The 15769-nt window shown below is 46.8% G+C and overlaps 1 protein-coding gene across 3 annotated transcripts in view; it reads left to right on the forward strand.

The window, feature by feature from the left end:
* The window catches only part of HNF1B (HNF1 homeobox B), a 60933-nt gene that overhangs the window by 13376 nt on the left and 31788 nt on the right, over positions 1-15769 (forward strand). For 2 of the 3 annotated variants that reach the window (XM_024195403.2, XM_024195402.2), the window contains exons 2-4: positions 1005-1204; positions 6231-6495; positions 8449-8687. In XM_024195403.2, the coding sequence (XP_024051171.1) occupies positions 1005-1204; positions 6231-6495; positions 8449-8687 (704 nt within the window). The remainder of the gene's footprint in view (positions 1-1004; positions 1205-6230; positions 6496-8448; positions 8688-15769) is intronic. The other variant, XM_024195404.2, reaches the window with a different exon arrangement.

Raw genomic sequence — 15769 nt, forward strand, 5'->3', positions numbered from 1 at the left:
GGCTTAGGAGTAAGTTGTGAATCTCACTATTAATGAAGGGCTAAAATATTTACCATTATAAAGCTATTGTTGGATGTAATTTGTAAAGCACCTTAAAGCTGTTAAGGTCTGGGTCTCAACAAAGGCTACGTTCTTTGGTGTAACACTCCAAACGATCTTCAGTTCTTTTGGGGATAACTCATTAATGCAGCGTGAAAGAGCATAGAACAGAGGCTAGGTAAAAAGAAAAATGTCCAATTGTCACAAAATTAGAAGTCTTCACTATCTGCTGTGTTTATGTAGGGAACTCCCATTATGGAACATGTTGTTCATACATATCAAGGGGAGTGATTATTATTACTATTACTACTACTCCTACTTAATGCTTCTATTGGACCTTTAATCCAAGGATGATGGATCTCAAAATGCTTAATTAAGCCTTGCAACATCCCTGTGAAGCAAGCAAGTTTTATTTCTATTTTACCAGTGAGTAAACTGAGCCCCAGACCGAGATTAGGCGGCTTGACAGTGGTGAAGCTGGGAATGGAACTTAGAATTCCTGACTCTCGGTCCGTTGCTTTAACCACTGGGCAACATTATCAAATTTACTTTTCACCCAGCTGAGGTTATTCCTATGGGAAGTGGGATGTGACCGGAAGGAGTAAGTTTGTGGCTCAGATTCAGATTAAGGGACTGATCCTGCCCCCTTTGGAGTGAAGTGTCTTCCAGGGGAGCAGGGTGGGGATCTGTCTTTGTGCTGGGTTCATGGATAGAGTGATTTTTAAGGAGGCCGATCCATCATCAGTAAAACTGCCCACCTTAGGCAACTAAAAGGAAATCCTGTTGTGGATTTTTGGGTGCCCACCTGTAATGGATTCTGGGTTCACTCGTGCATTCAAAAGGCCTAATGCTGCCATCCGATTAGTAATAGATTCTTAGCAATCAGCCTGAGGTTTTTGTCATTGGAATAAGCTTACCCTGGGCACCTCCCCCAGACCAAACTAACTGTTTGTTTCCCCTTGTAGCGAGGACCCCTGGCGGGCTGCAAAAATGATCAAAGGTTACATGCAGCAGCACAACATCCCCCAGAGGGAGGTGGTGGATGTCACAGGCCTGAATCAGTCTCACCTCTCCCAGCACCTCAACAAGGGAACACCCATGAAAACGCAGAAGCGGGCAGCACTCTACACGTGGTACGTCCGGAAGCAGAGGGAGATTCTCAGACGTAAGTAGTCTGCTCTAGATGTCCTTGTTCCTTCCAGCCTTCTCGCCGCAGCTCGTTAATGTGCAGATCTGCTCTGAAAAGTAACTGTGTAATGGGGCTTCGTGTTTCTATTGATACCTCGGTCCAATCAAGCACACATTTGGCTTTAAACCCCTGATTTAATAGGGCCACATGGTTAAAGTCAAGCATGGTTAAAGTCAAGCTTAGTGTTTTGCTGCATAGGCATGGATTTACATGCTTAAGGTTAACTGTGATCAAATGCTTTGCTGAATCGGGGCTTGAGTCTCTCAGTGGTTTCTGTATCAAATGTTCTCACTCTGTCAGTGAAATGAAGCAGGTAGAAAATGAATTATCCCTTTTTTTTCCCCATGCTCAAATCAGAGCTTATTGTCTTACTGAGACATTTCATGTCTTGAAGCATGCATAACGTCCTGATTTAGCTGTCCATGTGACCGCCACAGTTCCTTGGTAGTGCCATTGATCAAAGCATTATACTGCATTTTTGGTGGTTTGTTTGTAACTTTACTGCATAAAATTAAAAAAAAAAAAGATGCGTCCAAGTACAACATTTTTTAAAAAAAGCCCATAAGAAATACACTGAAGCCCACTGAGCAGCAATATTCAACTTCCATGTAGCCCCCATTAAAATCACTTTATTGCCCCATGTCTGTGTGACAATTAGAACCAGACAAACAATTCATAAGAAACACCTGATTTAGATGACTTTTGCCTCTGTCTGCAGCTTCTCACACTTATTCATTATTCACAAATATGTGGGGAATATTTTCTTCAAATAATCCTGGGTCTGTAGCTTGTTTCTGAGTCCCAGCAGCTTCAGTGAGGTTAGTCATGTGCTTAGTTAGGCACATGCATAAGTATCTTTCTGAATTAGGGCCTCAGAATATTTTTATAACACTTGCTTCAAACTTGCTGTTGCCCTGGATGTTCCAATCAGTGAATTTATTTGCGACAGTATTTGCGGGAAATGAACTCTTAAAAAAGGGGACAGGCACACACCAGAAGAAAATCTGTTTTTTCAGAAATGTAACTATTTGAGGAAATCTTTTGGGGGCAGTATTTTCCAATACTCTAGCTGTAGTGTTCTTATCATGTTTGCCGGGCTGTTAGGAATCTTCCCCTGGATTCTTAAAGGGGCAATGACAAATACCTTGGACAAAAATTGTAGTTTTAGTATATTGATAGAAATATAGTTGTCAATTTAAAAAAAATCACTGAAATCAGCTGGGGTTTTTAGCTTGAATTTAAACATCCCTCTGCAGTGTTACAGTGGGTACAGCCTTGTGCTAATGCATGAGAATCGGAAAGTTTAATATCTTGGCTAATGGAACAAAGAGCGATAATGTGGGTGGGTTTCTATGGTGAGACTCAACCCTTGTGCAGAAGTGCAATTGAGCAAACCTTAAGCTTAAGGGTTTAAGTGGAACTTTAAATGGTGCTGAAACTGATGAATTTCACCCCCAAAGAATAGGCCTTGCCAGAGAAACTGGCTACTTTGTGATAGAATTAGAGTCAGCAGGTGAAGGGAGCTCAGTGAACATGACCTATTTGGGTCTTAGTAAAGCATTTGATACGGCGTCTGTCAGAGACCAGGAACAAAAAATAGCAGCGGGATCGACTGATGACGTCTGATCCTGATCCCATTGGTGGGATTTGTCACTGAATTCAATGGGAATGGGATTAGATCCTAGAAGTAACTATGCATAACTTTAAGTGATCAGTAAGTTGGGGCATGTGAATTTGCACATGTTTGAAGGAGGGAGATGATTTTGGGGGTCGCTTGGGGTGATGGGCTGAAAGTAAGAAAGAGAACTTTGCTGCATGGACAGGGCAAGGGACTGGGTGGCTTAGTTATTGACTATTCTGATGTCACTGTCCAAACAAAATGAAGTACAAAACTAAATGAAGCAAGCAGCCAGCCCAAGTGGTGGAAAGTTAATTAGCATTTTAAATTTCTTTGCTTTAATGATCTAAGGCTAAGTTAGTAGCAATATATGGAAGGACAATAGTGGTTCCTCCAGCATTCCTTTTAAAGGATGGTGTCCCTTTTTAAAACAAAACCCCCTAAAATTCCTGGATGCTGCATTTTGATGTTTCCTTCGGTGATGCTTAGGCAATGAAGAATGCAGAAAAGTTTCAGGTTGTTCCTATGGCCTCCTTTAACAACCCAAATCTACAAGGGGAGGGCCCAATCTAGCTTGTGTTCATTGAGTTCAATGGCCCCACAGACCTTTACTTTACTCATGTAATTAGTCCTTACTTCTGCAATTCATCTCATTGAATCCAATTGGGGCTATCCATGTGAGTCAAGGGCCCTAAACTATGTCTTAAAAAGTAGTTCAGCACCTGTCCTCCCAACGGGATGGAGTATCGTTCTACTTCAGGAAGATAGGGACTCCAGAAAGTCTTTCAAACTGAATGTCAGTGCTTTGAAAATCCACCTAGAGGAAAAAAACCACCCCCCTGCTCCAACCTTGGCCTCTGTTTTCTGCTTCTCTTGTTGTCCCAAGGGAAAAGCTATTATAAAAAGAGGGAGAATTTCCCTGCAAAACTGAGAATAATAAAACCTGCCATCAATCTCCCTTTACGGCTGTGCTGACAGGCCCCAGCTCTGTGGCAGGCAGGCGTGGAAGGTCACCCGTTCGCCTCATGCCTCTGCTGTGCTGCATTGCCCAAGGTGTTCAGTTTTGGAAATGGCGATCCCGCCGCATACATGAGTTGATTTAAGCTTCCTTATTGCTGGAGGAGTGTGTTTGTTTCCCATTAATTTGAAATGGAGCTGTATCAAAGGTGGGGAGTTATTTAGGAACAAAGAGAGGCAGGATTCGGGGGGGGGGATCTTTGAAGTCTGACTGCCTAACTCATAATGTATTAGCCTAAGTTCACAGAATCCCGCCCTGAACAAGTACATGCAGGCACAGAAAGCCAGGCCATGAATATGTATGGCCTGCATGTGCCTTCTCATTAAGGGAGCTGCCACACAGCTCAAGGAGCCTCATACATATCCATAATCATTTTAGAACATGCATCTGCGGCTGTGTCTTGGCATAGGCCTGGGAAGGCATTTCGCAGATTAGCAGCAATCGCAAGAGGGAGAGGTGAAGCTCATGGAAAAGTCACATATTAGGGGAAAGTTGGACCTGTGCCCTACCGAACCTTCTCGGAGCTGCCAAAAATTCTGAACTTCCCACCTGCAGTCGTTGTTCATTGTCTTGGGACTCTGCACTTCCAGGCTCCCGCTTGGAGCAGTGGGGAGAGAACCTGGTCTCGTAAGATTTCCAGTCTGGCTTTGCAAACCTAAGAGGTTTGGACAGAGAATCTTCCAAATCCTTGGATGCTTTCTCTGAAGTTCGAGTGGAACAACTGACCCTTTCTGATTAGCCCATGGCTACTTGATTAGTACTATATACTTGTAGCATCTTGAGGCCCTTTCCTGGAGCTGGTCTACACTACAACGTTAGGACGGTTTAACTACATTCCTCAGAGCTGTGAAAAATGTCTCACCCTGTGCCATGTAAATAAACCGAGCGATGCTCCAGCGTAGACACTGCTAGGTGGACCGAAGAATTCTTCCATCCACCTAGCTACGGCTTCTCGGAGGGGTGGATTTACTACAGCAATGGAAGAACCCCTACACCTCGTAAGAGACAGTCCCTGCCCTGGAGAGCTCGCCCTCAAGACAGACAAATGGTAGGCGCTGGGGGGAACTGAGGCACAGAGAGACTGAGGGACTTACCTGAGATTGCACTTGGCGCCTTTCTCTCGAGTTGATATCGGCTCCATTTTTGAGAGGTTGGCTATTTATTTATGTTTGCGCAACGGAGCCCCTCTGAAACATTACTGATCTGATTCACAGCACCCTGCTGAGAGAAGAAACTGAGGCACGGATAAGAGGAGTGACTAGGACCCAAATTGCCAGCCTTCCTTTAATGTGTCCTAACCACAAGCCACTCCCTATGTCCCCCTTCCCGCCAGGGTAATAATCTGTAAAGTGCACTGATGGCTGTATCTAAAACATTGAAATAGGGGGTATGTTTAGCGCTCAGCTACATTCGTGTCAATCCAGAGCACCCCCACTGAAGCCGGTAGCTATCCTGGATTGGCACTGGTGTCGTCGCTGAGTGCAGGACGGGGTGTGGAGACTGGAACTCTGGGGAAGCCTGTCTGAAGGGTAACTTAAACCAGTCTAAAAGGTATCAAAGTTGCAAACAGCTGTGAGCTCACCCAAGAGAGGGTCCATTAAAAGGTGTCCGGGAGTTGCCCTAAAGTGCCAACCTCGGTCTTCGTACATGGTTTTGTGCCAGGGCTGTTCACAAGTCTGTGTTTCATGTTTTTTATTGCGAGGGCGTGGGTGGGTTTGGGAAAGGCAGGGAGAAGTGGGTTCCCTCTCTGATCCTGCTGGTATCCAGATTGCTGCCTGCAAATAAATTGCCTATTGTTTCAAATTGCAGTCCTGCTAAGGCTCTTTAGCAGAAGAGATCAATGGCACAGACTGAAGTGATTAGCCAGCCCCAGTCTCTCACATCCAAGGATAAATGTATTGACGTTTCCATTGATGGCAGTGGGGTATGTGTGGCTGGTGTGTAGTGTACTGGGTCTCAAAATTGTTCACGTAACTTTGCTAACAAACAAAGCAAAGCAATTGGTGTCAATGCAGCAATCACTGGGTGATAGTCTCTGGCCTGAGTTATGCAGGAGGCTGGACTAGATGGTTCCTCCTGATCTTAAAATCTATTGTTATTTTTATTTATTATTTATTTGTATTGTGGTGGCGGCTAAGAGCCCCAACCACTGACCAGGACCCCCTGGTGCTAGGCGCTGTACAAACAAAAAGACAGTCCCTGCCTGAAAGAGCTTACAATTTCAGTATAAAACAGACAGCAAGTGGATACAGGGAGGCAGATGGGGGAGCACAAGGAAACAATGTGACGATATGAATATGAATGCAGGTTATTTTCTGAGTGGCAGTGGCTATAGGCCAGATCAAATCTGCTCCTTTCTCTTTCAGAATTCAACCAGACAGTCCAGGGTTCTGGAAATATGACAGACAAAAGCAGTCAAGATCAGCTGCTGTTTCTCTTTCCAGAGTTCAATCAGCAGAACCAGGGCACGGGCCAGCTCGAGGACACCTGCTCTGAAACCCCCAGCAAGAAGATGCGACGGAATCGATTCAAATGGGGGCCTGCCTCGCAACAAATCTTGTACCAAGCCTATGACCGGCAAAAGAACCCTAGCAAGGAGGAAAGGGAAGCCTTAGTGGAGGAATGTAACAGGTAAAATGGCACTGGGATGGCTCAAGAGAATATTGTCCTCCCCCCCAGCTCCATTGTCTCTCAATTAATTGGAGAGCTTTTGTTTAAAAATACAAACAAGCTAAGGGAGCCCAAATCCCTATGGTCCTAGGCTTCTAGTAGGCACTGTTGGAGAGAGGGAATTTGCTATACTTAATAGGAGCCTGGCTCCACGGATAAATGACTATGGGATCCTGGAAAAGACGTTCCATCCCTTCCCTTCTGCACGATTCTCTCTGAGGGCAGGTCTACACTTAAAACGCCGCAGCGGCATCGGGAGACCGTCAGCATAGTTAATTCACCTCCACGAGAGGCGGGGGCTGTATCGATGGGGAAAGCCTTCCCAGCGACGTAGCGCTGTCTACATCAGGGGTGTAGGTCGGTATAACTGAGTCACTCGGGAGTGTGGGTTTTTCACACCCCGGAGTGACGTCATTATACCGAGGTACATTTCTAGTGCAGACCTGGCCTGAGCATAAATTCTTTCCTTCCCTGTAAGAAGATGCGATGGGCCTGAGCTGCAAGGTTTGGATCAGAACTTCCCCAAGGCTGGCGTGCGTATTTCTGTTGATTGAAGCTCTGATCCAGAAGAGGAGCCAAACACAAGCAATTCCACTAAAATCAAGGGGACTATTCAAGTGTTTACCATTGAACTAGCCGTGTACGGGCTTTGCTGGATCGGGGCCCTATACGGGCCACAGAGTTTGGCTCCGAATCCCAGCTGTCTCCAAGTTCAGTGGTATCCACACATAGGGTTTGGGTTTGTGCCCATCCCGAATGCCAAGTTTAGCCTTGTTTAAGGAGGGCTGGAAAAATCCGAACCACTGTTGGAGAATAACAAAGTTTTTACTTTTTGTTTGGGTACAGCAAGTTAGATACTTTATTTTTTTAAGCAATTGCGTAGAGGGAGAGAGCTAAACAGTTTTTTTAACAGGTAAACAATTACAGCAAGCATTTATACCTTTTGTTACAGACAATAATGAGCAACAGCTGCATTTTGTTTATACATAGGTTATTTTGATATTTTGTTTTTTTTGCTTGTTTAGACTTTAGTTTATATGCAATATTATTTACACATTATTTACACAAGGTTGCAACAACTTTTTACACAGTTTTTTTTTTTTACTTGCCTTACATAATTTTTGCTTTTACAAATTTTGCGTTATTAGGGTTACAGTTAGCCTGACTTTTGCTAACAAACTGTTATGCATTGCAATTCCCTTCCTGTTAGTTTTTTTTTTTTTTTGCTTTTACACCACTCCACCACCAGCCCAACCCTTTGTCCATTTTTACACCCAGCACAAAATCAAACCGCTCCTTGGGGTTCTCAGACACTGAGAATTTACTTTGATTTTATTAACTTTTTTATATGCTGCTTTGGCCTAATGGGTCTTGGCCAGGGTTGGAACTGCAGCTGCAAGGTGCAAGCAGGAGGAAGGGTCATCCAGTGCCTTAGACTGGGATTTGGGTTACAGGTGTTCAATTCCCTGTTCTCCCCCCACCCAGAATTCCTGGGGGACCTCGGGCAGGTCACATTGTCTCTCCGTGCCTGTAAAATAGGGCAGAGCCGTAATCCCCATCTCACCGGGGTGTAGTGAGGATAAATACCGAGAGGTGATGGGCCAGAGAAGTACCCTCCATGGATGGGGGATCTTATAAACACCTACATAAAATCCTTGTGAAAGAGGGGGTCTAGCTGATGTGCTGCTGATTCACTGTGTGGCCTTGGGCAAGTCACCCTTCCCCATTCTGCCTCGGTTTCCCCACCTGTAATATAGGGGTATTGCTTAACCACCTATTGCGCAGAGGGGTCCTGGGGATGCACTCGCTATTGTGCTTTGAACCAGTAAAGGGCTATGGAAACGCGATGTATCATTATGGACTTCATAGCAGCAGGCGACCCGTTCCAAAGTATTCTCTTCATTCCCCCGCAAGGGCGGAATGTCTCCAGCGAGGAGTGTCCCCCTCCAAAGCGCATGGGCTGGGCTCCAACCTGGTGACGGAAGTTCGTGTCTACAACTGGTTCGCGAACCGACGGAAAGAGGAGGCTTTCCGCCAGAAGCTGGCCATGGACGCCTACAGCACAGGCCAGCCGCACAGCATGAACCTCCTGCTGTCCCACAACTCGCCCCATCACACCCAGCCTAGCTCTTCGCCCCCCAGCAAAATGGCAGGTAAGCGAGAACCTAACCCTGTGCAAAGGGGAGTGGGAATTGGTTTTTCAAACCGCTTCTTAGCGTATGTGGGGAGGGAAGTGTGATCTTGTGGGAAGCAGGAATCTGAAGATCTAGCTGTGTTGTCTCTGTGAGCTGGAGTGATTTTAGTCTGTTTCCCCTGTCTGTAAAATAGGGCTAGATTCCCTAAGTGATAGGGTGGTGGTTGTGTGGCTTGTTGCAATATTGTCTGTGAAGAGGAAGGATGGGCTTGTTGTGAAGGCACCAGACTGGGTCTCGGGAAGCCTGGCTTTAATTTGTGGTTCTGCGACAGATTCTCTTTGTGACCTTGGGCAAATTCGTTTGCCCCTCTGTGCATCAATTCCCCGTTTGTACAGTGCAGGGGTGTGGTACTGTGCTTTTCCAAACCTGGATTTGTGGTAGAGTTTAAGGCTTTAATCTGTCTGGTCTATTTAAACTCCTTGGGACAGGGACTGTCTCTCTCTTAGTACGTGTATATAAAACACCTGGTACAATGGGACTCTGATCTTAGCTGGGCCCTCTAGGTGCTACCGTAATACAAATGTGAAGGTGTTGGAGAAGAGCCGTCGATGATGATTACTGATGTTTATGTATTGATTGCAAATTGGATTTCAACAAGGTGGAACCTCTTGATTTTTGCTGGTTTTATGACATTGATTTGATTCCTTACACTAGCCGGAACCAGAAAAGAAGTATATAGCTTGCACTGCTTTGGCATTCACTGGGTGTGCAAGTGAGTTTACTGGGGGAAGAAAGGATGCGGCAGGAAAAGCAACTAAGAAGGATTCGATTGGGGCAGGGCCCATCTCTTTGTTCTGTGTTTGTACAGCGCCTAGCACCATGGTGCTCCTAGGGTGCTACCACAATGCAAATAAATAGCAGTAATAATAGGAAGGGTGAAAGATAAAGCAGCCATGTGGTTCCACTTTCAAAACACAACCCCGTCCTCTGGGGAATGTAAGCAAATGCAACAATTACGTTGGGGTGGAACGTAGTCCCCATGCAATAGCAAATTGGTGTAAGTCACTCATTCTGCACACCCACTAAACACAAACTGGAGCAAGTTTACATGCTTTCTACCCCTGTGGCCCAATATGTAACTTGCATCCCATTTATTTCATGCCTGAATGTGACCCTAAGGGTACGTCTTCACTACCCGCCTCGATCTATTGGGGATCGATTTATCACGTCTTGTGTAGATGCGATAAATCGATCCCTGATCGCTCTGCCGTCGACTCCGGAACTCCACCATGGCGAGAAGTGGAGTCGACGGGGGAGCGGTGGCAGTTGATCCCACGTCATGAGAATGGGAGGTAAGTCGAACTAAGATACATCGACTTCAGCTATTCTCGTAGCTGAAGTTGCGTATCTTAGGTCGATTTTCCCCCCCCTCCTCCCCAGTGTAGACCAGGCCTAAGAATCATTCATCTGACCTGTGATGTGAAATCAGTGGGGTTGCATCAGCGTAGCTGGGAGCAGAATTTGTCTTCCTGTTACGTGAAATGTCCCCTGTAATTCTCCTTAAAACTGCTGCTAAGTCACTCTCTCTGAAATGAGCACTGTCCAAACTTCCGCCATGCGAAACTCCCCTGCTTTGGGGTTTTACTTACGAATCCAAGTCTTGACTCACAAAACATTGCCAAGATTCACAAACCCGCATCGAGTGGAGCCTCCAGGTCTCCACTGAGCCGAGGAGTGGGTGACAATCATGCATTGGAACTAGGTGAAACTTGGCCAATTTGACTTGAACTTTTTGCATTTGCTTCAGGCCTAGGCAGGAGAGTTGAGCTAATCCATGAGAGTCTAAACCCCCTGTGACCGCACACGTCTACAAACCCCCATGAGCGAACACTCAAGGATGGGATCTGAGTGAGGTTTGAAAGAGTGGATTGATCAGATACTCAGAAAGCAGCAGGTTAAGCCACTCGATGTCCTTTCAGCCACCTCAGCATAACAGATTATGAGATGGGGTTACACTGCGCAGAGGCCCTGCTCTTTTCCCCCTGCATCCTGCCCTCCCCCAAACCCAGCAGTGATCTCCCAGCCCTACTCAGTGAAGAGCCCTTGACTCCTTTCCCAGGGCCAGCACAGGGGGTGGCTGTGCTTTTCGACACCCAGGCCACAGTGATTGCAGACCAAGGCTCTAGAAGCCCTCCTCTGCCTCACTAGCACATCACTCCACCTCGGGATATCGACTCTTCACCCCCAAAAGGGCGCCTGTCTCTGTCCTTGTCAGGAAGGAGGAGACGATGGTCTTGTGGGGAAGATCCCTGGCTGGGAGTCTGGGAAGATCCCTGGCTGGGAGTCTGGGAAACCTGGGTTCTTTCCCTTGCTCTACCTTTGTCACCTTGGGCAAGTCATTTCACTACTCTGTGCCCTGTTTTTCCTCTGCTGGGGTTAACAAACGCTTCTCCTCGCACGTGTCCTTGTGCGTTTAACTGGCTGGAAGGCACAGGGAGCACATAGGAGGAAATGCAGAATATGGTTACGTGGATACTGTGGGTACAAACGGTGGTGTGCGTGTGGCTGCTGTGCTGTCAACTAGCCGCACCCCAGAGGGAGGCGCATGGGAAGAGATTGTAAGCCCAGATCTGCTCTCTTGGCAGGCTTTGACAGCGGGGCAGAGCACAGTGCTGCGCTGTGTTAGAATAATGCAGGGGACTGCCTGTGATGGTAGCTGGTTGGCATAGGCCCACCCCACTGCCCTTCAGAATAGCCCATCCTATGAAAGCTGCACCTGGATATTAATGTGTGCTGTGCTTTGTTTCACTGGAGAGGGTAGGGTGTTACCAGCTGCATAGCTCTTCAGCTCTTCCCTATAGGGTAGCCTCTGCTGCGCTGGCACAATCCCCTGGCATGGGAAGGGATGGTTTGGCCTCCACTCTGGTGTCGGGTGTGACCACTTCCTTGCAACACACAGAATTGCCCTCCTTCTACCCGCCCCAGCCAGAAAAAAGCAACAGTGTTTTATGGTCTTTTGGTCTGAGCAGGCTGGCTTGAGGAACTGAGAACTGATTCCACCATGAAAGATCAGTATAGATCCCTGCATGTGCCCTATTCCTCTGTCCCACACATCCCAGTTAAACTCCTTGAGGAGACAGGACTTCTCTTTCCAGGTGATTTGTTTGGGATAAAGGTCTCACTCCATTCTTTTCCCTTTCACAGTTGGATTCGTTTCCATGTTCTTGTTCTGTCATTCATCCGAGATTTGCAACAAAGGGGAAGGACCAAAAGCAAATCAACAGAAAATTGTAAATAGATTTAAACCAGAGACGGCATCACTGTGGGGCAGGGGAATCGGAAAAGAACAAGGCTAGAAGAGAGTGGAGGCTAATCAGAGAAGTCCCTGACTTGAGTGAGTGGTGTGGGGCAAGAGGCATTGTTGGGAAAACAATTCCCATTGTCCTTGTACCTGTAGTACAAAGTCAGTAAGCTCAAGAGGCAAACAAAAGAGGGCAGCTTTCTGACAAGCCCTAGGGTCGCGTGGGGGTCAGCCGCTCTCACTGTTGGGTCTTTCTGATGGTTCACTGAACAATACAGCATCCTCCTCTTTTGCTATAAAGAGACAATCAGAGCAATCCGTCCTACCTAAAATCCATGGGGCAGGGGATAGGAGCAGTCAGTGTCTTGGAAATCCCTCCTTATTTACTGGTTTCAGAGTAGCAGCCGGGTTAATCTGTATCCACAAAAAGAACAGGAGTCCTGGTGGCACCTTAGAGACTAACAAATTTATTTGAGCATAAGCTTTCGTGGGCTACAGCCCACTTCATTGGATGCATAGAATGAAACATATAGTAAGAAGATGTATATACATACAGAGAACATGAAAAGGTGGAAGTAGCCATGCCAACTGTACGAGGCTAATTAATTAAGATGAGCTATTGTCAGCAGGAGAAAAAAAACGTTTGTAGTGGTGCCTGTGTTGTTTATTGTATAGCATCTTAGCTAGACCTATTGCTTTACAAAGACTAATAAAGACAGTCCCTGCTGGGAGAGCTGCCAATCAAAGGGTAAGACAAGAGGAGGATGAGGGCAAAGAAGTGCTTAATTTGTGCCAATTCATAGCCCCGGCACCTCTGGGCTGGGCAGGCCATTGCCCCGGCACCTCTGGGCTGGGCAGGCCATCGCCCCGGCACCTCTGGGCTTGCCGCATCAGTTATGAATGTAAAAATATCGCTTGAGCCCCAGCATCGAATTCCCTGAACCCCGGCACCTCTTTCATTACAAATTAAGCACTGGGGCAAAGATAAAAGAACCATGCTGTCTGTCCAGATTACTTGTGATACCCTATAGTGAGACATGGTCCCTGACCTTAATGTTCTTACAGTCTAACTCCGATAACTTCACTTTTGAATAAGAACTGTCTCTCTAGATAGGGAATGAACAAATGGGGCACAATCCCCCCCCCCTCAAGCCACTAACTAGTGGAGCCCCATTGTTGACCTGCAGACAAAGCTAATTAACTCCTGGCGACAGGGGAAGGTAAGATTTGGCACATGCTTGTAGTAGTGATAAGAGTGGCAGTCTTGGATGGTCTCACCCTTCCGTGCTACTCAGAGCAGCATCATGTGGGATTTTCTGCTTCTCCTGAGCCCAGCCACAATCCCTCCAGATGACTGGTTGCTCACCTGGAGGGACTTCCATGGGCTTGGTGGGGAAAGAGAGAAGTTGGATTCATGGGCTCGCTCCATCCACTATATGGGTTTTCTTTATTTTCTTTTCAGAACACACAGCCTTGTTTTCTATTCCTGTTCTCTGCATCACTGTTTGCAGGGACCCTAGGCCTCGTGCTTGTATGAATTGATGCTGGTTAACAGGGCTTTGGAGCGGAGCCCGGAGCTGGAGCCCGGACCAGTAGGTTTTTGCCCAGAGCTGGAGCAAAGCAATTCAAAAATTTGATTGCTCCAAATCCCTGCTGGTTAACTATGTGAAATGTCCACATTCTGTGCTAAGCCACTGCGGTGTGTTCGCAGGAGTCCACGGACATGAAAGTGGGTTACCTGTGGAACTTTAACCTATGCCGCAAATGAACGTGTTGTTACCAGGTCAGTGGCGTCAGTCAGACAGCAGGTGATCACTTTGTGCGTCAGTATTAACACGAGCGAGCGATTGGTTTTCATGCCACATTTGTGCATCTCTGCTGGGATGCTGCAATTGATCAGCTGGACTTGAGGGTGTCAGCAAGGGAACAAAAAGTCAGAGAGGGCTGGGGGAAGGCAGAAGACAAATATCACAGAGGGGCTAAGGGGGGACATTTTGAAGCTGTTTGGACAAGGAAACGTTATTATGTACAGGCTCAGAATCACAGGGCCTGTTTGGGCCCCTCTCTGTTAAATGCTCAGTAAAGCAGCTCCCTGATGCATCTCTTTGGTACGTATCACTTAATGATCTGTCCTCATTCAGAGCGGGCACCTAGGGTAACGAACGGGTGGATACTTTTTTCTGTGCTGTCCATCCAAGATCTCAGTGTGGTTTTCAGACATCAGTGAATTTAGTCCCACGACCCCCCTTGGAAACATGTCTTTTTCTTGCCTGCATTACGGTGAGAAGTAAATAATTATTTTACGGTATATATTTCTCACTTTGCATTTACCATTGCACCCCCGCCTGGAGCTCTGGCTGCATTACAAGCATCAAATAATAGTACACACAAATTAGGACATTAAGATCTTCCCAAAGACATTGCAACCACACAAGCCATACTGGGACCAAGGCCTACTCTTATTGACACCAGTGTAAATCCAGGGTGACTCCACTGACGCTAAAGGGAGTCCATTTGGATTTATGCTGGTTTAGCACAGAGTGGCCAGTGGGATATATTTTAGAACATAAATGGAAGGCACTTCTGAATGGGTGCTGAACGTACTATGGTAATGTGAGTATAAAAGCAGGCTTATGTGGGGGGAGTCTATTTGCCATCAGTAAGGAAAGCTTTAGGATTGCTACTCATCCAGCGGCAATGCATCCATTTCACATACAGCAAGTACATGATGACCAGAATGTGACCCTAACCCTGGAATGTCCCACACAATAGGGGTGGCAGGGAAGAAGTTTGCCCTTCTGTCATAGGCTGATTGCTTACAAGGTGCCCTACAAGCACATTGTCAGCAAAATCAGCTGTTTTCAGTGTTCTCCTCCTGGCTTTACAATAATACACCAGCATGCAGCCCTGCGTTGTCATGGCATTGTCCCCCTGATGCATGCTTAATTGACAATTAAGCTGGGGCTTTGAACAAGTCTTGTTGCCTTTGATGTGTCCTCATCCTTCCACCGCGTATTGGGTCGCTCCATGACATCCTTTGTCTTCTTCTATTAGGGGGACCGCAATTGCTGTAACCATGTTCATTTATCTTGAGGCTGGAAGGCCGTTAAGCCTAGGCCTTTATTTTCCTAGCCCTAGACTCAGCCAGCAGGAGCTGTCCCGGGATATAGGCCCCAGTGACAGCCTATTCTGAGGCTTCTTTTGAGCAGGCCAGGAGTGATGGCTGCCTCCCTGATCTCGTTACTCAATTGGCGAAAGGCCCCTTTGGAAAGGTCAGGAGGGGTTGGCTGTGGGAACTGATTGAATTTGCTGGAGACTGGTGCTCATATTGATTGGATTCCTCAAAGGAGGAGGAAATTGGCACAGGATATGAGTAAGGCTGGCCTTGGATCTCGGGCGCATGTGTGGCTGGCAGCTTTCTGGCTGTGCTGAAGGGCACTGCTGTCTGCAAAGGGCAAACCGGTTTCTTCAGAGAGCCGGATTCTTGCCATATTTTCATACCTACTCCCAAGAACAGAGCAGCCTAGAAGAGCAGAGAGATGCAATATATGATCTGGGTCTGGGGATGGTGCGGTGCTGGCATAGGGAGTAGGATTTTAACACTGGTTTTGGAGAGTGAGGAGGGGATTGGAGTGGGGAAAGGGCTTTTGGTAATAATAAGAATATTTTCCTCTATATTGGGATCTTTGGGGTGTGGGAAGGGGGTCTGTCAAAGCATCCAGATCCATGCTTCTGGGGCTGCCCCGTGACTAGCGCTGGTAACTGATTGGGTGGGGGGCTTTAAAGGAGGACATAGCAA

The sequence above is a fragment of the Terrapene carolina genome, unplaced genomic scaffold, assembly GCF_002925995.2.
Source record: "Terrapene carolina triunguis isolate 2854851 unplaced genomic scaffold, T_m_triunguis-2.0 Scaffold231, whole genome shotgun sequence".
NCBI classification, from domain to species: Eukaryota; Metazoa; Chordata; order Testudines; family Emydidae; genus Terrapene; species Terrapene triunguis.